Consider the following 24,806-nt stretch of genomic DNA (forward strand, 5'->3'; position numbering starts at 1 on the left):
GCTTCTCTATGAGAACCGAGACTTGGAGACGCGACGACTCCGCCAGGGGGTGCTACGGGACCAGGCCCTCCGGCCCCCCGACGGCCCCAGCTGGGACTGCGCTCTCCTTCCCAGCCCTGGCCCAAGGACTCCCCTAGCCATAGGCTGCGCGGAGCCAGAAAGTTGGGACCTGTCCCCGCGTCGGGGTACCTCACCCGTCCCGTCAGTGCGGAGTCTGCGTTCAGAGCCTGCTAATCCTCGCCTCGGGTTACCTGCCCTCCTCAACAGTTACCCGCTGAAGGGTCCAGGGCTGGCCCCTCCCTGGGCTCCACGAACCCAGACTGGCCACGTGATCATCACAGTGCAGCCCTCTGGCTCCTGCATTGAACATTCCAAGTCTCTGGATCTGGGCCTTGGGGAGCTCCTCCTTGGGACCCCAGCTGCTCGTGACTGTGCTCACAGAAGCTGGCCACGGCTGGACCGTCTCAGTCTGGGGGGGTATGCCAAATTGGGAGGAGAGAATTTGGGGGCCCGGGTCTGAGGAGTAGGGGGACAACCCGCTATGAGGCTGCAGCATGGACCATGATAACAGGACCAGAGACCATAGCTGCTTCAGGCACATCTCAGGTTGGGATGGACCTCCGACCACAGCAGCGGTTAAGGCATCCTACCTGTGTGTGGTAGCTGCACTAAGGCTTGATGAGCCAGCAGGAGTGGTTTAAAGTAGAGTGTGGAGACCAGCATGCCTCGGCCTCAGGAATTTCTTCAGCCTCCATATGTGGCCTTAGCCCTGGACAGGTACCTGAGGGGACTGGAGGTCCAGGCCAAAGGTGATTGGGAGATGCACCTGGTGTCTTAACAAACCCAAAGTGGTGGGCAAGGACCTCTAAGACTTGGAAGGTAGGTTGGGATGTTGCAGGCTGGGACAGACAGGCCCTCTCCAGAGTAGGGCTAGAGCTTGGGCTTCTGGGAAGATGGGCAATGGGAGGGTGCTGAGACCCTCCACTGCCATCTGGGATGGGGACTGAACCTTTAGCTCAAACCCTTTCTTCAGCCATGCAGGGTATATCCCACTAGGGCTAACTACTGCCAATGTCTTCATACTGAGGTCTGACCACTCCCCAGAGAGGTCTGAGAAGCCCTCCTCTTTTTATTTCTTTTTTTTTTTTTTTTTTAATTGTGGCCTGTGCCGCAATCTCCCTTCAGCCGGCAAAAAGCATTTGCCAGTTCTCAGAAACCCCTTTGTACAACACTGAAGCTGCATTTGGGCCAATGTGGGGAGCTTACTTTAGAAAATGTTTTCAGGTTAGGTCTCCCCATCCAGCTTTAATTTTCCCCAAGTTACTGATAGAAGAGAAATACAAAAGTAGATCAATCCTTAGAGTCAGTGGGCTTTTTTTTTTTTTTAAGTTTATTGAAAAATGCAATACAAGAAGCAAGACCAAATACATATCTAAACACTACAACCACTTCTCTTACTACAAAAGGCCAAAACAGCAGACCTAATTATTGCCTATTTAATCTAGAGATTTTGCCAATTTGATTCTGCTGCCATGGTTCCTATTTTGTCAAGAAATGTAAACAACTACTTGATATGATTCATAATTTTTTAAAAAAATTTACAAAGCTCCTTCATTTTTGTCACCAAAATAATACATTTGAGAGAGATTTGTAAAAACAACCAGCCTGGGGCTGAGCTCCTGGGCAGAGGTTTCCCATGAGCATCAAGGGGTGTTGGTCAAGCCATAGCTCTGGCTCCATTTCCCAAGGTAGATGGTGGTCTCCTCACCCCTGGCTGCTCAAGGTTCCCCCAGAATATAGTGATGGCCCCAGTGGGGGCGGGGAATGATGTCCCCTGCAGTTAGGCTTCCTGGGCCCTTGGTTGTGAGTGCAGACCTTGCTTTGTGGGTAGGTGGCAGAGCTCTCCTGTGGTTTGAAGGAAATCTTTAGTTCTGAAGTAAAAATAAAATGGCAGTGAGAGTTGTTACTGTGGTGTGTCTGAGTCACTTTAGGAATCGCTGTCTGGGATCCTGGAAATGTGACTCTCCTCCCCACGCTTTACCATTTCTACCTGGACAGTCTGTTTTTTTCTTCTCATACACATACACACAATTGCAGAATGAAAGAAAAAAAAAATCCAAACAATTGCCAAACTCCAAGATCTGTTGCCAGAATGGGAGGAAGGGGAAGCGGCCTGGGAGGAAGTTAGTGTAATTCTGGTTCAACTGACAGAGGAGGAGGGAGCTGGCGGCAGAGCTGAGGAAAGCTTAGGCCCCCAGATGCAAGGTCCTGTGCTATGAAGGCTGCCACACTGATCTGGATAGCACAGAACATTGGGGATGCTGAAGAGACATGCATGCGCCCCTCCCTTCGCCCATCCTCTTCCTCCCACAGGTCTCCAGTTTTTGTTTTGGAGATAGGGTCTTGCTCTGTTGCTAAGGCTGGATACAAACTTACAAAACTCCTGCCTCAGCCTCCCAAGCAGCCGGGATCCTGGGTGCATACCACTGCGCCCAGCTCTAGGTTTCAGCATCGTGAGCACTGGTAGCTCCCTCAGCAGGACACCTGGCCACTTGAAAGTAAGCTCATTATCCGTCTGTTTGATGGGACAGGGGTTCAAACCTGACAACACAGTCCTGGCTTGGGCCCCCAGAAAGCCTCATCATGTCAGACTCTATGCCACAGCCTGTACATCTGCTCCTAAGACAGAACAACCCACTGCTCCCCAGCCTGTCATAACTCCCCCGACTCTCCCCTCCCTCCTGAGCTGCCTGTTGGCAATAGTGGTCTCACGTGAGAACTAAAAGAAAAAAACGCACACACTCGCAATCAGTTCAAATCAGCTGAGTTTGTCTAAGTAACACTCGGCTAGTAGAGACTTTGGACACGTGCTGCTGGCTTCAGACTGTGCTCATGCTCAGTGTCCTTGAGCCCCGGTGATCGCTGTCAGTGACTCACTGACTAATCTCATGAAGTTCGCTTCTAGCCTAGAATTAGGATTCTAAGAAGCTTCCAGGCAGATCTGTTGTGGGAAGCAAGCTGGAGGATTAGAGAAGCCCTATTGAATAAAAATGCCCCAAATCCTTACCAGGAATTGGGGACATCAGTCCTCACTTTCAAAACCAAGGCAAATAAAAAACCTAAATCCAAAACTCACCACAAATCAAGTCCACAAAACCTGACAGACCTCAGGTGGCGAGGGGGGATGAGCAGTCCTAGGGCTTATACCCGTCATGTGGTGTCTTATGGGAGGGATGGTCCCTAGAAGCCGATAATCCCCTTGCTCCAGAAGGATGTCCTCAGGCAGGTGCCTCTCAGGAGGAAGGTCAGAGAACACAGCCTCCTGTCTGAGCTACATCCCTTGTGACAATAAAAGAAAGGCCCAGACCTGGTTACCTGAAACACTCCTTAGTAGACTGAGGTAAGCGCCACTCCTCAGGATGAAGTGCACACTCCCAGAACTAGAACACCTTATTCTAAAAACCTCATTAGCTTTCCTTCCCCAAACCGCCACTGAAAACATTCCATTAGAGCTTTTGGCCAAAGGTGCCTACTTTTCCGTGAGTTTTGGTCTCCTGAGACGGGAGCCTAGGGGAGTGCTTGGCAGAGCCACCGCTGCTGCTGAGGTACAAGGGCAACTGGGGAGGTGAAGGCCACGGGTATGTTCAAACATTCACAGTATCAGATCTACCTGAAGCAATTTCTTATGTCTCTGACCAAAAGAAGCTCCAAAACAGAGCGCGCGGGAGGGAGGGAGGGAGGGAGGGAGGGAGGGAGAACAGCACTACATTCTCAGCGGAGGTCTCTGCCTCACCAAAAACACTCTAACAGAGGGACAGGACATTTTTCTGGGGGTCTGTGGATCAGAGCAGTCATGCTGCCTGACATTCTGGTAAAGTGGCATCTTAGCTCTGAGAAAGAGCTGGTTCATGAAGTTTCCGCTGTCATCCAGAGGGCGTAAAACTAGGGCAGGAGCGGGAGTCCCACTGAGCTGACTTTGGCCTCCAACACAGCTGACAGGGTCTCTGGAGGATTTCCTGAAGAATTCTGTGGACCCTGTTAGAATCTGGGCTGGAAATAAATGGGGAGAGGCTAGGTTGGAGGGGTTACAAACCACCCCGTAAAAAACTCTTTAGAAATAGTCCATAGAGTGAAAAGCTGAGCAATTTCTGGTATCACAATATAGAAAAAGGTCTTCAAAAGGATCAGTGATAGCTAGAAGAATCTCTTGGTATAAACTCCAAATAGAAAATGAAGAAAACTTCCTGGTGGTTTAAAGTAATCTTGAAAATCTGAAGTCTGACTATTGCAGGTTGGCTCTGTATCATCGCTGGTTTTTCTTGGATGGGAGAAGGGCAGGGAGTTGGGGGCAGGACAGTTCCTAGAGGAAGGAAAGAAGCACATTGTTAAATTCTGTTCCCACTCCCACTGCCAAGTTCTTGTGGCCTTTTAACTGACAATCAGAACCTGAGCACTGGGCATATCCTACCTTGTGATTGATAGTTTTCTCAAATCCTTTGTAAACTGTGTTATTTGGCTCCCCAAAGTAGCTTCCTGCTTCTAGTTTTTGGCCCCAGAGTGTCACTGCCTTCTCCCACCTGTCCCAAATCTGCACACTTACAGATACCCTGATCTGGCTCTTTGCGACAGTTCTCTGATCCTTCCAGGCTCAGGCTTGGAAATTCCAGAGATGCCGGTGCCACAGAGAGCAGAGCAAAAGGGGGTGAGTTGAAGTGGAGAAGCAGGGGGGCAGGAGGAGTCAGGAGGTGGGATGTTATATCCAAATTTGGTGTCCCTCTTCCTACCCCAAACTCTTGGTACTGTTCAGGACAGGACACAACAGCAGCTTGCTTTGGCACTGTGAATTTTTTTTTTTTTTTTATGATTCTGAATCTTTATTTAGTTTTTAGTTTTTGGCGGACACAACATCTTTGTTTGTATGTGGTGCTGAGGATCGAACCTGGGCGGTACGCATGCCAGGCGAGTGAGCTACCGCTTGAGCCACATCCCCAGCCCATGAATTTTTTTTTTATTTTTACTTTTTTTAGTTGGAGACAGACACAATATATTTATGTGTGAATGTATGTATGTATGTATGTATGTATGTAGTTATATGTGGTGCTGAGGCTCAACCCCAGTGCTTCACACATGGTAGGCAAGCACTCCACCACTGAGCTACAACCTCAGCCCCAGCAGCCTGCTTTGGTTAAAGTAAAATAATTCACTATCTCCTCTGCCTTTCCTTTATCAAGTCCCAGTGTGGACACCCTCTGGAGTGATGGGTTCCCAGAGTGGGTTCCAGAGTTCCTGCCAGAGCTCTCAGGCTGGGACAGTGGCATCTTCAACCCCAACAGGAACACCTATTACCTGAGCTCAGTCCTCAGCGATCTCAGTCTCCTGATGGACAACCACCTTGGTCACAGACATGTCTGGGTGCTGTTCCTTTGCCTCCTTGATGGCTTGTACAAGGACCTATAAAAGAAACAATGCCCATCAGGAAAAAACAGGCTGGCTTGTGAAGGCCGGCAAGGGCCAGAGCTGACCCAGCTCAGGCTGCACCATGGCGGCATAAGCTAAGCTGATGACCATCTTCCCACCCTCTCCTGCCCAGGGAGGCTCCTGGACCAACAGGACAAGAAAGGGAAGGCAAGAGTTGTCTTCAGAGCATCAGAGAGGGACCTCAGGGGTGACCACACCTACCCGGGCGGGTCTCAGAGGAGCAAGCAGGGAATCTATAGGACAAAATCTGTTCAACACAGTTTTCTCCTTTGTAGGATTTAACAATGTGCTTCCTTCTTCCATCTAGGAAATGTCCTATCCCCAAATCCCTGACCTTCTCCCACCCAAGAGGTAACCAGGAAGTTCAGGACAGGAAAGGAAAGAAGTGTGTGATAAAAAAAGGAAGAAATGTCAGGGCTGAAGTAGAAGACAGGAAGGACCAGTGGATGGCCCGTGATGCACCGAACACTGGCCTGAGCCCATTACTTATTATTTAATCTTTTTGTTTGTACTGGGAACTGAACCCAGGGGTGCTTTACCTCTGAGTCACATTCCCAGTCCTTTTTATGTCTGATCTTGACACGGGGTCTCACTAAGTTGCTTAGGGCCTCACTAAGTTGCTGAGGCTGGCTTTGAACTCACAATCCTCCTGCTTTAGCCTCCAAACCAGCTGGGATTACAGTCGTGCACCACCATGCCGAGCTTTCCCAGCCCTTTTTATTTTGAGACAGGTTTTACTAAGTTGTTTAGGGTATCACCAAGTTGTTGAGACTGGCCTCAACTTTTGGTCCTCTTGCCTCAGACTCCTGAGTCACTAAGATTACAGGTGTGTGCAATCACGCCCTGCTATTGTTTACTTGATCTTCTCAAAGTGAGAAAATTAGGATAGTATCATTATTTGTGTTTTATAGAATGGGAAGCTGAAGGTTAAATAAAGTGCTTATTGTTTCACAGGTAATAAGTAATGCAACAGGAAGTTTAAGTTTACCACCTTGTCTTTTAGTTTCTGAGGGGACCCTGTTTCAGCACCTGGAAGAGTTTGCATTACCACAGAAAAGTCAAAGGAGGGCAGTGGCACCCCTCCTGGCTGCCAGCCTCTGAGCAGATCCCATATCAGAAAGGACTCTGGGGGCTGGGGCTGTAGCTCAGTGACAGAGCGCTTGCCTCGCATGTGTGAGGCACTGGGTTCGATTCTCGGTACCACATTAAAATAAAGTAAAGGCATGCTGTTCATCTACAACAACAGCAACAAAAAAGGGACTCTGGCTAGAACTGACCAGCCAACTGCTCATGCTCACCCTAGATCCTAAGGACCATCTCAGGACAGAAAAAGAGCAAAATTCTCTCCTGGTCTCTTGGCTCCATCAAAGCCATTCTTAGACCTGCCACCTCCACGGGCCCCTGCTCACCATTCCTGCTTTTCTAACCCATCTGCTCATACTTCAGACCCAGTGCAAGCCCTCTCCTTGTGACTCTGCCTCCCCCTCTCCCTGAAAAGCTGTGCCACACTGCTTTCCCTGCCTAAAGCCCTCCCTCCCCAGTCAGAGACCACGTCGTCTCCTTCCACACGGTCCTCAGTTCCTAGAAGCAACACTGCTCTGATGTTGGTTCATCGGAGCATCTCTCTGAGCTCTCAGGTGTGCTTGCTCCCCTTTTTTACAATGACCCTAAAGAAACCCGTGATGATCCTTATTTCAGGGATGGTCAAACTACAGCTCACAGAAGTAGTTACTGTAAGTTGCTCCAGGGCACTGGTAAGTTGAGAGCCAGGATGCAGCATGGTTTGTCTTCCTGACACCATGATCGCCTTCTTTCTCATGCTTACTGTTCAGCACAGCGAGGCTCGAATCACCCAGCTGCAGGCTGGGGAAGGCAGGGCCCACCGAGTTGGGCATGTGGCCTGCAAGGTCTCTCGAAGGGCTTTTTTTAAATTGGTGCATTATAATGATACATAGTAGTGGGGGTCTTCATGCCATCTACATACAAGTGCAAATTCCACTGGGATTTGCAGTCTTGTTTCTGGGACCTTGAGCCCAGTTTCCCTGCTGTAAGTCTCAACCCTGCTACCGAGGGAACTGCCAGCACTGCAGCTTAGTTCTTTTTTTCTTCTTCTTCTTCAGGCAGTCAGCATATCAGCATAAAGGCCACAGAATTACTGCTCTAGCAATCCTGTCAATGATTCCAGAAGCATTTGTATGCAGTCTCTTCCACCCCCTCTCCTCTGCAGCTTTACTGTTCTAACCTCATCCAGAAGAGAATTGGGAACATTAATCCTGACCTTATTATTTGCTAATTGCTTGCAGCACACAATTAGCACCTAATTAACATAAAAACATAGAATTTTAGCACCAGGAAGGGGCCCAGAAATTATTTAGATCAACCTCTTCTCTTTTAGGAGAGGTAAAACAGGGGTGCAGTGAATTGCCCAGTGTTACACAGCAAGTTAGTGTTAGATCTAGGACAGAAACCAAGTCCCAGCCTTCTGGTGTCTTGCCCACCACGCTGCACTCTCCCAGTTCTCTCCTCAGCTATTACAGTGCCCTGGGGCAGGGACCGAGCCTTTCTATTGTTGCAATATAATCTAGCACAGATTTAGGACATTATTCCTCCTTCATAACATGGAGCCCACCATGGGTCTCAGGCTGCACATCCAGCATCTCACTAGATCTGCAGGCAACCTTGAGAGAGGGCACCATCATCCCTGGCTGACAGGTGAGGAATCAGAGGCCTGGGGAGTTGAGTGCTGAAATACAATGAGAGCCAGCATCTGAGCCCAATTCTTAGGTCCACGCACAGCCCAAGCTCCTCCGCTACACCTCCTAGCTCCCCTTCTGCTGCCCCACCCACAGGCCTCTACCTTCTCAGTCCTGTTCTTCTTTTCAAAAGCTATGGCTGTGAAGCCTTTTGGAAATGAAGTTGGCAGAGATACCCTTTGTACACAGCACTCTCATGTCCATTGATCTTCCTGCCCTCCCAAGTTCAAAATTTCCCTGCATTCCTACCTGGTCATGGTCAATATCAGCATCTCCTGTGATCACAATTCTCTTCTCAATCCGGGTCTCTGATATTCCACCTTTTACAGTCTGTAACCAAAGGAAAATGGTCATAGGAGATCAGCAATGTAACAAGAAAGAAAAAACAAAATAGCAACGATTATTCTGAAAGCTGCGCTCCAAATTTTAACCTGCAGCTGGCCCTGCATAGGACAGCCTCTTACCCACATGTCCAAAATCTTGGCAGAACCTATTAAGATGAGCATATCTCCACCCTGGAGCTCACTGAGATTTTTAATAAGCTGAACAGAAAACCACGGTTCTCCATTTACTGTCTCCTTTTTTCTTCCTCCCAAACACCAGAGAAATTCAGCAAGTAAACAAAACAAGTGTCTCTCTTTGTTCTTCTATATATTTCCATTTGATTACTTTTAGGAGGAAAAAAAATCAGAATACACTATGAATAAAAATGCCACACAGTTTGAAATTGGGATCTTTTATTTTAAAATTACTTTCATGTTATTGATGTCAAAAGATATTTCAGATAATCTCCTGAAGGCTGGTAGGTTTCCATGACAGATGAGGAAAACTGAGATCAGTCATCTGTATTAATGACAGAGCTTGGTCAAGAACCTGAATTTATTACCCATGAGAAAATGCATTTTCCTCTAGTACTATAGCAGGTGCAGGTAAATTTGATTTTCTGAGGGTAGTTCCAATTTTAGATGTTTTGTCTCTATTGTTTCCTATAGACCATATCCTAGTAAGTTTAATATTTCAGCTCTCAAACTATAGCTCCCCTGACCCTAACCCTGGACATGACATAAAAATTCTTTGTTAGACCCAGAGTTCTGATTTTTGGCTTAGAAATAAAATATGATCACTATTAAATCAACAATTCCTGCCTTTAAACTGACTTTCGTGTGTGTGTGTGTGTGTGTGTGTGTGTGCACGCGCGCGCGCGTGCTAAGGACGGAACCCAGGGCCTTGAGTATGGTAGGTAAACACTCTGCCACAGAGCTATACCCTCAGCCCAAGCTGATTTTTAAATTTACCTGCACCTGCACAGCTGGAAAGACAGACAGATTTGTAAAGAGTGACGACATGTGACTGTGAAAGTACCAAGTGGGCTGGGATACGCTCAGGGCCTTCCTTGATTTACTGCCAGGGAAAGCAACAGGGTCTTTCTATCTGGGACACTTGGAATAATTTGGTTCCATAGGAATAGGGTCCTCCTTCCCCAGGGCCAACAGCAAGCTTGACAGGCCACTGGATTCCCTAGGGAAGCTCTAGCTGGCCTGTTACCTTGGTAATCTGAGTTGTGGTGGTGCTGCTTGTGGTCTCAGATGTGATGGTCTGGGCTGTCAGCAAGACTCCCGGGTCCAAGTCCCCATTGCTGTCCTCAGTCTGCAGAAGAAATTACAACTCATCATCATGCCTCTCAGGAAGCTTGGCAAATATTGCAGGCTGCAACTGTGCTCTTCAATGGTACATTCTAATGCAATAATCAAATTCCCTTATAGTGACCTTTTGTGGTGTGCATGTGTTTTACTGGGGATTGAACCCAGGGCCTCAAGACAAGGCAAGTGTTCTACCACTAAGCTACATCCTAGTTCTAAAGAGAACTCTTAATAGAATAAATCCCAGGGAAGAAGGCGCCTCTAACAATGTCAAATGTATATGGTTTTCTTAGCACGTCAAGGATAGGAGTGGATCAGAAAGAGGAGGCAGGAGTGCAGTCACAGGTTCAACAAGAGTGACATACTATACATAGGTCACAGGTACATTTTATAGTTCACAAATGACTTCCACAATTTTTTTTCTTTTTTTTTTTTTTTGCTGGGAATTGAACCCAGGACCTCACATATGCAGGCAAGCCCTCTAACTGGGCTACACTCCCAGCCCTGTAAGTAGTTTTTTAAAAAAGTATATTTGTTTAAAGGCTGTCAGCTTTATTTTTCTTTTGAGATGTGGTGTTGCTATGTTGCCCTGGCTAGTTCTGAATTTTGATCTTGGATGATCCTCCTGCCTCAGCCTTCAGAATAGCTGGGACTACAGGTGTGTGCCACTACTTGGCATTATATTTAAGAACAGGACCACATTTAATTTACCCAAAAGCCCTGAGATATTGAGGGGGGCAGATGGAGGAGAAGAGAATAAGGAAGGAACAGAGTCCTTGGTTGGGTTCCTCTACAGGTGGGCATCTGGATAAAAATTAAAGAGAGAGACACTGTGACCCCTAAGTCATACCAGGTATAGAATTAGTTCAATAACATTTTCTTTAGCCCAGATTCAGATTCAACTAACATTTACCGCATTTCTACTATGTGTCAAGCACATCATGCAACTGTTGTCTCAATGATGCTTCTCAACATCATGAGAAGATACTATTATTATATTCACTATGCAGTTAAGAAATGTATGACCCAGAGAGGTCAAATAGTTTGTCCAAGGTTCTACAGTAGAACCTAGTAGGTGTTTGAACTAGGATGCAGACCAGGCAAGAGACTTCTTGTGTGAAGACTGGAGTTTGAGTCCCAGCTCAGACAGTAACTAGCTGTGGGACGGGGAAAGTCGTTTGCCTTTCCTGAGCCTTAGTTTTCTCATTTATAGTTTTCACATATTATGCTGTAATATGTGCTCTGCAGATACCATATCACTGTTGTGAAAATCAAAAGAAATTATAGAAATAGAAGTTCTTTATAAACTAGTGTAAGAATATAAATTTTCATGCAAGGACTGCTGAAGCTTTGTGCAGAGCTTCTCCTCTATAAATCTGTCACTGTCCCCACCTCCCACCCACTCTTCTACTCTCTCTCTGAAGAAGGTGGAAATGGAGGCGACACTGTTACAGCTGACTATTTTCATTCTTCCTACACGGGGCCCCTTCCTTTCTTGATCCTCTAACCAATGTTTCTCAAAATGATACTGTGGCTTTGAGGCTGGGGTTATGGCTCAGTCGTACAACACTTGCCTAGCATGCATGAGGCACTGGGTTGATCCCCAGCACTACATAAACAAATTAAATAAACAAAATAAAGGTATTGTGTCCATCTACAACCAAGAAAACAAAATGATACTGTGGCTTTCACAACAGCTTATAGACGCCCACTTACCCTATAACCCAGGAATTCTACTCTTAGGTGTTCACCCAAGATATGTCCACACAAAGACTTGTACATGAATATTCACAGCAGTTTGATTCACATTTACTCCAAGCTGGGACTAACCCACTTGTTCATTAACAAATGAAAGGATAAAAAAATTGAGATATATTAATACAATGGAGTACTATTCAGCCATAGATAAGCATGAACTATGGATTCACGTAATACAGATGAATCTAAGAAACACAACACTCAAAGAAGCCAGACATAAAGTATGTTAATTTTACCACAAATGCACACTTGTGGGCATAAATAAAAAACCTAACCCAGATCCCTATCTCATTTCACCACCTGTTCCAAAGTGTGGAGATTGTGAATAAAAAAAATGATACTTGTGCTTACTTGTCAAGCAAGACAATAAAAAAAAGCAGCAGAAATGGTTACAGTAAATGACAACAGCAGCAAATAGATACCTAGTGCTTATTATGTGCCAGACACTTTGGAAGCATGTTACATATATTAATTTATTCTTCATAACAGTGCTGTGAGCTAGAACTATTAGTCACATTTTACAAACAAGGAAACTGAGGCACAGAACAATTTAGTAACCTGACTACACACTAGGTAGGAAGTGATGAAGCAGGTTCAAACCTAGGAAATCTGATTCTATGGGCAACACTCTTTCCCACTGCACATCACTGTCTAACATGAATCCTAAAAAGCAATTTGTATCTTGGCTGACTGTTATGCATGGCTAAAACAAAATAGGATCAATGTATAAAATGCAATTTGCTAAGAACTACCATTTTTGAATAGTTACTATATATGTCTCAGGCAAATATGATATTTATTTCAATAATTCTATAAAAAGTAATTTCCAGAAGAGAAAACTAAGGTTCAAAAAGGTTAAATGATTTGCCCAAGGTCAAAAAACTAGTAAGTGGGCTGGGGATGTGGCTCAAGCGGTAATGCACTCGCCTGGCATGCGCGGGGCACTGTGTTCGATCCTCAGCACCACATAAAATAAAATAAAGATGTTGTGTTCACCAAAAAAACTAAAAAATAAATATTAAACAAACAAACAAAAATTAGCAAGTGTTGAAATTAAGTATCCCTAACTCCAAAGCTGGTGTAATTTGTCCAGGCATCTTGCTCACTTTATATTTCTCTTACATTATTTTTTAAAACCATTTAAAAATATGTTTAACTGCATTTTTCTTTTGGGGGGGGGGCGGGTACTAGGGATTGAACTCAGGGGCACTCGACCACTGAGCCACATCCCCAGCCCTGTTTTGTATTTTATTTAGAGACAGGGTCTCACTGAGTTGCCTAGGGCCTCGCCTTTGCTGAGGCTGGCTTTGAACTCGAGATCCTCCTGCCTCAGCCTCGTGAGCTGCTGGGATTACAGGCATGTGCCACTTGCGTCTGGCTAATAGCATTTTTTATGGTTAAAAAAAAAAAAGTTCAAATGTCCAACATTAATTATGTTTAACATTTGGCATACATATGAATAAAGATAAAAGGTGCTGAGTAAACACTACAATTAAATAAAGACATCATACATACAATTAGCTATAACTTATTTCATGAATAAATAAGAAAAAGTCCCTGGCAGAAAGGATTTTTGTTTCCAATATTGTTTAATTTGGACGCCCCCAGCAAATCTCCACCATTAGACCAAAATGATAATTATCCCCACCAGGCAATCACAACCAACCACATCACTGGCCCCACGGGTTTGGAGGGAAATGTTTGGTGTGTGGTTCTACAATCCCCTGCCCCCCCACCCCCATTTTTTAAATTGATGCATTATAACTGTACACAGGACGGGATTTGTTGTTGCATATTTACACATGCACACAATGTAACAATATAATTTAGACACCGTCACTCCCAGACATTTCCCTCTTTCTTCCCTCCCGCTACCCCTTGGTCCCTTTCCTCTACTGATCTCCCTTTGATTTTCATGAGACCTGTTCCCACCTTTCTCTTCCTTTTTCCTCTCTAGCTTCTGTAGCATATGAGAGAAAACATACATCCCTTAACCTTCTAAGTTTGACTTATTTCACTTAGCATACGGTCTCTAGTTCCATCCATTTTCCTGCAAATGACAAAATTTCGTTTTTCTTTATGACTGAATAAAACTCGATTGGGTATACAGACCACATTTTCTTTATCTATTCATCTGTTTGCGGATACCTAGGCTGGTTCCATAGTGAACTGAGCTGCTATAAACGTGGCTATGCATATATCACGGTAGTATGATGACTTCAATTCTTCAGGATAAATACTGAGGAGTGGTATAGCTGGGTTATATGGTGGCCATGCCTAGTTTTTTGAGGAACCTCCAAATTCTCATAGTGGTTGTACTAATTTACAATCCCAACAATAGTGTCAAGTGGTGTTCCTTTTCTCCACATCCTCTCCAGCAGTTGTTACTTGAAATTTTTATGCCTGCCATTCTGACAGGTATGAGAGAAAATCGTAGTGTAGTTTTGATTTGCATTTCCCTAATTGCTAATAATATTGAACATATTTTATTTGTTGGCCTTTTGTATTTCTTTCTTTCTTTTTTTTTTTTTTTTTGAGAAGTATCTTTTTAACTCATTTGTCCATTATTAATTGGGTTACTTGATTTTTTGGCATTAAATTTTTGAGTTCTTTATATATTCTAGATATTAATCCTCTGTCAGAAGAATAGCTAGCAAAGATTTTTCTCCCATTCTATAGGTTCTCTCTTCACATTCTTAATTGTTTCCTCTGCTGTGCAAAAACTTTTTAATTTGATGCCAACCCACTTATTAACTCTTGGCTTTATTTCCCAAGCTTTATGGGTTCTATTGAAAAAGTTATTGCCTGTGCTTACACACTGGAGTGTTAGTTTCTGGTCTAATTCCTAGATCTTTTTTTTCCCTTTTCTTTTCTTTTTGGTACCGGGGATTGAACTCAGGGGCACTCGACCACTGAGCCACATCTCCAGCCCTATTTTGTATTTTATTTAGAGACAGGGTCTCACTGAGCTGCTTGGTGCCTTGATTTTGCTGGGTCTGGCTTTGAATTTGCGATCCTCCTGCCTCTGCCTAGTGCCACTGGGATTAAGGCATGCACCACAGCACACAGCCTAATTCTTAGGTCTTTGATTCATTTTCAGTCGATTTTTATGCAAGTTGAAATATAAGGGTCTAGTTTCATTCTCTCTATATGGATAACCAGTTTTCCTAGTACCATTTGTTAAAAAGGCTCTCTTTTCTCCTATGAATGTTTTTGGCATGTGGTTCTATAATCTGGTTCCAGCTTGAGGAACTGCCTTTGGTCAGCTGACTTTTAAACTGCACCAGCATTTCCAGCTGGCTTGAACTTAAAATGCTATCACCCAGAGACATTGCTCTCATTAGATTCTAAATCCTTTAAATTATTTTTCAATTAAAAATTTTTTTTGAGGTACTGAGGGTTGTACCCAGGGATGCTTTACCATTGAACTACATTCCCAGCCTTTTTAAAAATTTTGAGAGAGAGACAGTCTTACAAAGTTGCTTAGGGCCTCCCTAGGTTGCTAAGGCTGGCCTTGAATTTGTGATCCTCCTGCCTCAGTCTGCCAAATTCTTGGAATTACAGGCTTGCCCCACTGTGCCCAGCTGACTTTTCAATTTCAAAGAGAGAGAGAGAGGGAGGGAAAGAAGAAACTGATCAGAATTAAGACCACCCTAGGAATGTTCTTAATCTCTTTTTTTTCCAGCTTTTGGCTGATATATGCAACTACAGAACAAATATAACCTTCCCCCACAGTATGAGACTAAACCAGCAGCTTCTGGTCTAGTGTTCAGAAAAGATACACTGCCTAAAAGGTGGGGCTTGTGATGTGACTCCAGTGGCCTCTACAAATGAGGCCTTGCAAACAACCAGTAGATGGTCACAGTATCAGCACTGTCCTTGGGTCCTTCCAAATTTCATAGGCAGGACCCCTGTGAGGGGAGCAGCCTGTACTTCTGTTCGAGGATGGCTGTGTGCTTTCCAGGGCACAGCCTAGATGAACAAGCCTAAGCTTTCTAGGCATAGATAAGTCAACCACGTTAGAGCTGAGGGGATACTGGTAAGAGCAAGAGGTCCCCCAAACATCTGGGCCAAGTCCTGCATGAAGACACAGCTAGGAATCCAGACCCTTACAAGCTGTAGACCTCGGTCATGCTGCCCAAGCATACTGCAAGCAGTTTGGCCTTGCTGCAGCCCTTGAGGCGGTGTACACATCCAGTGCTGTTGAGCTGCTTGCTTGAGCCATACACTGTGTCCATGGAGATGGCCACTACAGTTCCAGCATGCAGCTCTGGGCTTGGGGCTTATATGGCCCCACTCCCTGGGAGCTTCAGCAAGCTGACTCCCTGGAGCAGGGCTCAGCGGATGGGCAGCCATGGGGCCCTCCCCCAACCCCATCTCTCTCAGTTTATTTTGAAGTGACTGCTTTCTTCCACATAGACTTCTGTGGGCAGCGTGTGGCCCTAATTTTTAGAAAAATTTCTTTTGAACCATTACTTTTTTGAGGGGGAGGGTGTGTATAGGCTACAAACTTCAAAAACTTCAAAATGGTATAAAGTGAAAAGGCAGTCTCCCTCCTACTTCTGACCAGAAGTCCCACAGTTTCATTTTCATTCATCAGAGGCCAGCACACTTCTTGTTATTTTATTTTAGTTTTTTGTAGTATCCATTTAGAGAGAGTATACTGCTATCCAAGCCCACACACATAGCTCTTCCATACACAGCTATATATACTTTCCTTTTCCCTTCCACAAACAGTAGCATGTTATTCACACCATACCACAGCATTCACAGATTTATCACGAAGCTCGTTCCCATGCAGAAGCCATGTAGAATTACCTTAATTAGATGTTCCATAATGTACTTAACCAGCTCTCTACTGATGGACATTTAGGTTGTTTCCATGGTAGTGAGAGTTTAAAGGGATTCTTTCCCATATGTAAGTAATTCATTTTCTACATCCTCTGGCATAATAGCATACACAATCTTAAATTAATTTTTGATTCCTTCCTTTTCTCAGTCCTCTTCATTGCCAAGTCCTACTCATTCATTTTTCTTTCTCTCACTCTTATTTTTTTTTGAGGGGGAGGTATTGGGGATTGAGCCCAGAGTCTCCTGCATGCTAGGCAAGTTCTCTACCATTGAGTTCTACCCAGAGCCCTTTAAAAAAAATTTTTGTTTAAATAGGGTCTCACTAAATTGCCCAGCCATACCATGCGTGAGGTCCTAGATTGGATCCCCAATTTGTACACATATATGAATGAATGAATACAAGAAGGAAGAAGAAAGAAAACTGTCCAGGCTGGCTTCTCAAACTTGTGATCCTCCTGCCTCAGCCTCCCCCAAGCAGCTGAGATTACCGTCATGCACGCCATGCCAGGCTCTCTATCTTGGTTGATTTATCTCTCCTCTCCTAAGGTTATACTTGAGCTCTTTATAAGCATCTTCCCAGATCCACCCTAGTTATAATTTTGTCTCTAGCCCCCCAACTTTAATATATGTAGCACACAGCTTTAGGAACCCTCTTATAAGATCATTGCTTTAATTATGCTTCTTTATTACCCCCACCAGAGAACTTTAAGCAACTTCTCATTTATCAAACTAAAATCCTACACTCTGGACTTTATTTCACCTAATCTTCCTCCAAATCTTACAGTGGGTAGATACATTATCCCCCATTTATAGCCAAAGAAACAGAAGTTTGGGAAGACTGGCTATTTTTTTTTTTTTTTAGGTACTGGGGATTGAACTGGGGCCTGGCACATGCTAGGCAAGCACCATCCTGCATCCCCAGCCCCTCTTTTTTGTTATTATATTTTTTAAACCTTTATTTTACTTATTTTTATGTGGTGCTGAGGATCAAACCCAGTGCCTCACACATACTGGGCAAGTGTTCTACCACTGAGCTACTACCATCCTCAGCTCTTTTTAAAAATTTTATGCTGAGGGCTGGGGTTGTGGCTCAGTGGCAGAGCGCTCACTTAGCACATGCGACGCCCTGGGTTCCATCCTCAGCACCACATAAAAATAAATAAAATAAAGGTATTGTGTCCAACTACAACTAAAAAATAAATATTATTAATAATAGTAAAAAATGGAGGGCCTGAGACATGAACTTGGTTTATCTGACCCATATTCTTAACCATCACTCTAGATTGACTTTCCAAGTGAATTAGGTGGAAATAAGCAGTCAGACCCAAGATAATTTTGTTTGTTGGTTGGTTGGTGCTAAGGATTGAACCTAGGGCCTCACTCATCCTAAGCACACAATCTACCACTGAGCCACACCTCTAGCCACAACAATCTTGCTTTTAATAAGGTATTCTCAGATCAGTAATCCCTTCTAAAAAGAACTTCCCAGGAAAAAAGCTGTTATTATTTGCCGAAAATGATTAGAAATCCTGTGAACATTTGTTGTATCTACTCCAGTCTTTGTTATGAAGCATCCTGTGGTGTCCTACCTGGGCAGCCTCATAAGTGATGGTCTTGGTCTCGGTGTGGACAATGGGGACGTCTTTGGTTGGGATTTCACTTTTCACAGCATTTGCAGTATCTGAGATGGTGACAGTCTGAGTCTTCACCAGTGGGGGCTGTGAAGTAGTAAAGTAACAGAGTTATCAGAGTCTTGCTGAAGGCTTGAAGAACTAAACCTTCTGACATTGATCTGATCAAAGCTTTAGCTAGAATCAAGCAAAGGGTGAGCTGAATCTCCAAAGGTGTTTCCTCTGCCCAAGTCTTGGACTCTATTCCGAAGTCCTCCCGACAGGGTGTCACATCATGAGGGATATTAAAAAGCAGCATTACTGTAATCACTTTCATAAGCTTAATGGAAAACTTTAAGATCAGACAGTTATGACTTATATTATAAAACACTTCAGATTGACCTTCAGAATTTGAATATAAAACTATTTGCCAAATAGCCATCACTTTCATTTGTCCTTGTGGCTGTACCATTATAATTAAGAAAATCGGCCACATTTCCTCCACTAAATACAAAACGGAACAAGAAACAGCAGAGGCACTGGAATGCATTACCCTGGGATTCATTAACTTCTCTCAAATCAATGTCAGACATTCACACTGGGCTCACTGAAAAGAAGCAGAATTTGAAAAACTGGAAAGAAAAAAAATCAGTTCTACCACCACCTGGTGATTAATCTCAGAATTTCAGAAGAATGAACATTAGTGGAATATCAAAGGCCTTCTTGTCCATCTGCTCACCTTCCCCAATCACCTTAAAACTACCACTGGACTGTGATTGGGTTAAGTGACCATCCACCTTGGCACAGGGAATTAGTGCCTACAATCATGGAATCCCCTAGGAGTAGGGTCAGTGGGTGTGGTGGGCTACGCAGTGGGGCTATAGTATATCGATTATTATTTGGGGCCTGAAATCTCATCAAAAGATCAGCTGCCCCTGTGAGGAGTCATGGAAATTTTTGAACATGGTCTCAGAACACTGAAGGTTCCTCACCACAGAAGTCTCCAAAATTCACCTCTTTCCTTCACCTATACTTACTTGAACAACTAATGGATGAACATACTTACACCAGCTTCATAAAGTAAATAGCTGGAATTTATTCCCAAGAGTTTTGTTAAGTTATCAGGGGAGAAGGTACCTAGTCATAGAGTTGATTCCTCTGAATTAATTTCTTTATTATAATCAAAGGCTTTAATTTTACTTTGTGATTTTGCAGAAAAAAAGAAGAGAAGCTGCTACCCTCACCACCACCACCACCACCACCTCCTCCATAGGACAGATTCTGGCCCTCTCCCAGAGAGTCATTACACCTGAGTCATCCAATCAGTCACTACCTGGAAACTTCGAATGAGGGTGGGGAACTGGGTACCCACACGTAAGTCAAGAAATGATCCGTTTTGTTTTCCAAGTGGCTCTCCTGGTGTGACATGTTCTTCACTACTGTCTGCCTTTTTTTCACCAAGTTGCAGCTGACAGGAAGCTGGTGTTACTGAGGGTGTTAAGACACTGGCCTGTCCCTCCTCTCCTGGACATTCCCCACCTGGGCCTCTTGGCATCTCCTTAGTATCAGGAGAGCCAGCTGCCCCCTGTTCCTTCTCCTCTGTCTCCTTGCTGCTTGTGGAGAGGGAGCCAAGTTTAAAGCTCTGTGGAGATGCCGATGGGGTGGTCATCTGGCTCTCACTAGGAACTACCAACTGCTTGGGACCCTCCCATTCAGAGTCAGGGTTAGTAGATGACCCTTTTGTCACGACAGCCACCTCCTCGGTGCGAATGCCATTTATACTCTACAAATGAACGAACACATATAAAAACAAGAAGATTAGGAATAAGCGGTGGAACATAATGAACTTTGAGAATCAACAATGATTTTTAAGATGCCTCACCAATGTTAATATAAAGCAAGAATCTCGGCTCTGAGGTAGTCAAAAGCAAGAACTGCTGCCATTTGCTATATTTATCTGCAGCTTAAGCAACTCCAATTCATTTTGGTCATATTTCTGTAACATTGTTAATCTGAGAATTAATTCCCATGTGCCTCATACAGTACTTAGCACTTTGTAGTCTTATGATCTTGGCTGTATAACATATTCTCTTCAGGAGAATACTTATAGAAGTCACTTTGTCATTCCTAAATACCTAACTCATTACTATACACAGGACACAGTACAATTATGAGTCAATCATAACATGTTCTTGAGAAGCTGATCAGGTTGAAAAATATCTCCGAGTTTCAGGCATCATCATGCTAATTCCAAACAGAGAAGCTAAACTCTAGATTTGATTGGCAGGAAGAGAGAGACACAGGTAGCAGACTCTCTAATCATGGTCACAACATCAGACGTGCTATCCAAAATAGTGAAATGTTTCTCTGAAAACAATACAAATGACCAGCAGCTGAGATGTGTTTCTTCACAGATGAATGACAAAACACTTCAATTTATGAGAGAGATAAATTCTGGAAACACAGTTTCCTCCTGGGCTAAATGCTTCTCATCACAGAAAAAAATAGTTTTTAAAAAGTACGGGGAGAAGATGATAGCACTACAGAAGATGCACCTATTCCTATAGGTTTAAAGAAACATCAAGTGCTCTAAGTGGAGGAGGAGGAGGAGGAATTCCCATCTGCAGGAACATGAACCTTTGGAAAAATGAACAATCTAAGTGAAGCCAAAGGCAGTGGCAAGCAATAGTCTACACGTGCTCGCTTGAAATGTGCATATGTAAAGAAGCCACTTACGGCCTTAATTTCTGGTAAGGTCACTTTACCATATTACATGCCACAGAGGAACCTAATAATAGAAAGGGACTCTTTTAAGAAAGTATTCCTGGAATCAATGACTAAGCTTGAACCAGTGTACATATTTTAGTGCTCAAACCATGTTACATGTGTTTATTATATTTTTTTAAATTACTGCTACTCCTAACTCTGTGAGCCAGCCTACTTGTGGTGAATATAAACCAGTGCTCTATTAAGGCAAGAAAAGACGCCCTGCACCAGGAACTCCGGGCCAACTTCACTCCTCCACCCTCTTGAAACATGTGACACAAGAGCATCTCAACAGGCACGAGCTGAGTCCAGAGTAAGTGGTGCTTTCATAATCACTGAGGATGCATACGACTTGGAACATGAAGAACAGAATTGAGAAACTGACAACAGGGCTGTTTCTGTCTGCAGATCAGAGACACAAAAAACATTCTTGCCAATAGTATATTACCAATAGAATATTAATTTCCTCATACTTAAAATGAGAATGAAACTTGGACTTGTAGAGGTCTGAAGATCAAATACAATAACATGAAAACATTTTTTTTTTTTTTTGTAAATTCTAATGCATCAGACTGATTCATTTAATTTAACCAAATGATTAGCAGGGCACCTCTAATATAAGAGGACCTGGAGCACAAAAGATTTAATTTGTTGTGACACACAGCATGCCATACTACTTTTAGGGCACTTATCTCACCATTTCTTTTGAGGTTGTTCAAAAACAGATTAGCTAATAATAAATAAATAGGCTTTCTCGGATTGCTGTAGGCTAGCCCTAGCTCTGTGGAACAGGGTATCCAACCCCACTCACATGGAAAGGAACTTCAAGGCTTCTCCAAACCTGTCACAACTGGGAAGGCTGACTAATAATAAGAAAAATACCTAGGAAAATCAAATAAGAGCCAATTTGGTGCCAATCTGCTCAAATGATAAGCAACAGTCTGTCATCAAGAAGCTATTTGTGAGCGGGCATGGTGGTGTACACTTGTAAATCCACCAGCTTGGGATGCCGAAGCAGGAGGATTATGAGTTCAAAGCCAGCCTCAGCAACTGTGAGGCACTAAGCAACTCAGTGAAACCCTGTCTCTAAATAAAATACAAAATAGGGATGGGGATGTGGTTCCATGGTCAAGTGCCCCTGAGTTCAATACCCAGTGCCAGGAGGAGGAGGAAGAGGAAGAGGAGGAGGGGGAGGAGAAGGAGGAGGAGGAGGAGCTATTTGTGAATTAATTACATTGCTTAGGCTAGCACCACTTGACCCACAGTTGTCAAGTGCCACAAAGTTGTCTACAACTAGATCAATCTCTTTATTCCCCCAAAGCATATATATAAGAGATCAGGGTTAAGGTTGTAGCCATTATACTTTCAACTCAACAAATATTTACTGAGCACCAAATATGTGCTAGATTAGAAATAAAAAGAAAACTGTTAACAGCTGGTTTTGATTACCATTTATAGCACTCTCACCTATGGTCAAATTCACCTCTTCAGTTGGCTCTGCTGACTGGATCTTTTGGACAACAGAGACCATGATTTACCAACCATCCTCGAAGGCATGCCCTATACTAAACTCACCCAACCACGGCCTGCACCTTTCACCCCAGCTTCCTTCATTATCTCTATTACATTGGTAAATGGTACTGTCATCTATCCAGTGCTCCATGCCTGAGAGTCATCTTCAACGCCTTCCTTAATCCACCGGAGATTATATAACCAAGTCATCTTTATTCTATTCTAATATTCCCCTTATCTGTCTGCCTGTCTCTATTACCACATTTGCTACCTCCATTCAAGCTTTTACAATGCCTCACCCAGATTATTACGGAAACTCTCAACAGTTTTTCTTCTTCTTTTTTTTTTTTTCACCTCAAACCTTCTTTGAATATATCCTCCATTCTGTTGCTAAAGTGTTTATTTCTAACATGAAGCACTGAAACCTCCATTTTTCCAGCTTAAAACCTTTCAGCAGATCTTCACTGCCTTTTGGTTGTAGTCCAAACACTTTAATAATAAGATGGAAAATCCTTCAAAATCTGACCCCTACCTCTCCCTCTAGCTTCATACTGCTGCACATCCACATATAGCCTTCACTCCATTAACTCAAAACTATTTGCAGTTTCTAGTACACAGCGAGCTTTCTTCTGCCTCCATTATTTTGTGAATATTGTTCCTTCTGGTTGGAAGTCTATGCCTAGCTCAAGTATCAGTTCTTCTGGGAGTTTTCCTGAGTGTCCACAGTGTAGTTAGATACCATTCCTGTTCGGTTCTCATTATACCCTCATTACTGGTATCACCTGTCTTTTCCGTTGGACTTTGGGGAATAAGAACATCCTTATCCTTACTATGTCTAACTTGGCTTCATATCTTTCTTATATAGTTTTTGGCACAAAACAGATATTCAGTAAAAACTTGTTAAAGGTATATTAAATCCAGGTTCTGCTTTGTCTCATGCTATTTTAATAACTGAAACATTTAGAAAGGCATGTTTAGAAAGAACATAAACAGTGGCTCATTTGACCAGACCCCATTGTCTAGTCTAGTGTATTATCTTTTCTGTCAGTAAAATAAGAGAAAAACTAATATAACGCATGTTTACCAGGCACTAATCACTTTAACATGTTTTCTCATTTAAATTCTCTACAATCTCACTGTGAAGGAGTAATTTTCCCAATTTTATAAAAACAAAGAAATGCACAAGTTAAGCAACTTAGAGCTAGGAAGTGACGGCACTAGGGCTTGGATTCTGGTCTGCTTCTAGTTCTAAAGCCCATCTTCTAACCAAGGCAGCAGAAGACATTTCACGTAGGACCAAAGGAAATGTCCTATTATGTTCAAAAGAATACACATCAAATCTGACTCTAATTTCAAGAAGTATAATGACTGTCCAAAGTCCACTTAACAAAGTCTGTTCTTAGTGACTGATATTATATTTTTAAATATCAGGAGAAAGCTGAAAAGACAGAAAATAACTCTGGCCAAAAGAAGATATAAAGTCCTCCTGACATAAGACATCCAGAATTTGGTATATGATTATCAGTGAAGAATTTTAACTGGCAGAGTTTTTGCTGCTGGCTATGACCATCAGCAAGGGCCACTGGTTGCATAAGACTCACAAATGCATAAACTAAATTAGCCTGGAAACTTTAAAGGGATCTTGCCAGGAATACCAATTGATATATGGCTGTGTATGAACCATCCACAGTGACAGAAAGGCAAAATTGAGACTTAATGTGATTCAAAGGTATTAATCTAGGCATTGCTTATCCTAACTGATGGGGGGAATCTATAGGAAGAGAGATGCTTCAATAATAGACCTGCTACCTGCATGAAGTACTGTAGTGATACCCAGTTGGTTCCAAGAATATGAAAAGAAGGTCTAATGGAATTACAGGGGTACACCACACCAGGTTAGACAAATGTTTAATTAAACATGGGCACTAAAGATTCTCAATTTCATTTAAAAAGCTGATGGTTTCTACTAAGCATGATAACTCAGTATTTTCTGTTTTGTCAAAGGCTTTCTATTTACTCAAAGGGATTTATGTCTCAGACTCCTCAAACCCTGTGTATATACGTGCCATGACGAGTTATAAATTACCCCTTCCTTGATGTATGGATCCCAGATACTGTTAACAACAGGTATTTTGATGTCCTTCCATTAAACCTGCTTTTGAGGTTATTTTTGATCAAGAGATTTATTCATTTGAAGAGATTATCAAAGGAACCACAGTTATGTTTGTATGACTACCTTCTTCTACAAGAATCCCAGTGAAAATACATCCTGAAAACCTTTCCAAAATTTTGTTACTTAAGCAAGAGCCATCTGGGTTGTTCCAGGGGAATCTGTATAGTAATTTTCCCACATCCATTTGGTCACTTGTTCCTTACTTAGTGAAGATCAACTTTACCTTTGGGTGGTGACAAAAAAAAAAAAAAAAAAAAAAAAAAAA

At 43.2% G+C, this 24,806-nt stretch overlaps 2 protein-coding genes across 35 annotated transcripts in view; one reads left to right on the forward strand and one right to left on the reverse strand.

Moving 5' to 3' along the window:
* Positions 1-4: 4 nt before the first annotated feature.
* Positions 5-1,966, forward strand: Tmem200b (transmembrane protein 200B; the record flags this gene model as incomplete). Its single annotated transcript, XM_015484764.2, has 1 exon — positions 5-1,966. A coding segment is annotated over one exon (516 nt), but the record flags the coding sequence as incomplete, so codon positions are not given.
* A 114-nt stretch (positions 1,967-2,080) lies between these two features.
* Epb41 (erythrocyte membrane protein band 4.1) overlaps positions 2,081-24,806 on the reverse strand; it is a 173,388-nt gene continuing 150,662 nt past the window's right edge. For 18 of the 34 annotated variants that reach the window (XM_048815976.1, XM_048815947.1, XM_048815957.1 and 15 more), the window contains 6 exons: positions 19,424-19,873; positions 18,070-18,198; positions 9,777-9,878; positions 8,481-8,561; positions 5,347-5,451; positions 2,081-4,360 (listed from right to left, as the gene is read on the reverse strand). In XM_048815976.1, coding sequence (XP_048671933.1) covers positions 5,353-5,451; positions 8,481-8,561; positions 9,777-9,878; positions 18,070-18,198; positions 19,424-19,873 — 861 coding nt within the window. In that variant the 3' untranslated portion in view covers positions 2,081-4,360; positions 5,347-5,352. The remainder of the gene's footprint in view (positions 4,361-5,346; positions 5,452-8,480; positions 8,562-9,776; positions 9,879-18,069; positions 18,199-19,423; positions 19,874-24,806) is intronic. The other 16 variants (XM_048815967.1, XM_048815966.1, XM_048815968.1 and 13 more) reach the window with 3 other exon arrangements.

Source organism: Marmota marmota, unplaced genomic scaffold (genome assembly GCF_001458135.2).
Source record: "Marmota marmota marmota unplaced genomic scaffold, marMar, whole genome shotgun sequence".
In the NCBI taxonomy this organism is placed as follows: Eukaryota; Metazoa; Chordata; class Mammalia; order Rodentia; family Sciuridae; genus Marmota; species Marmota marmota.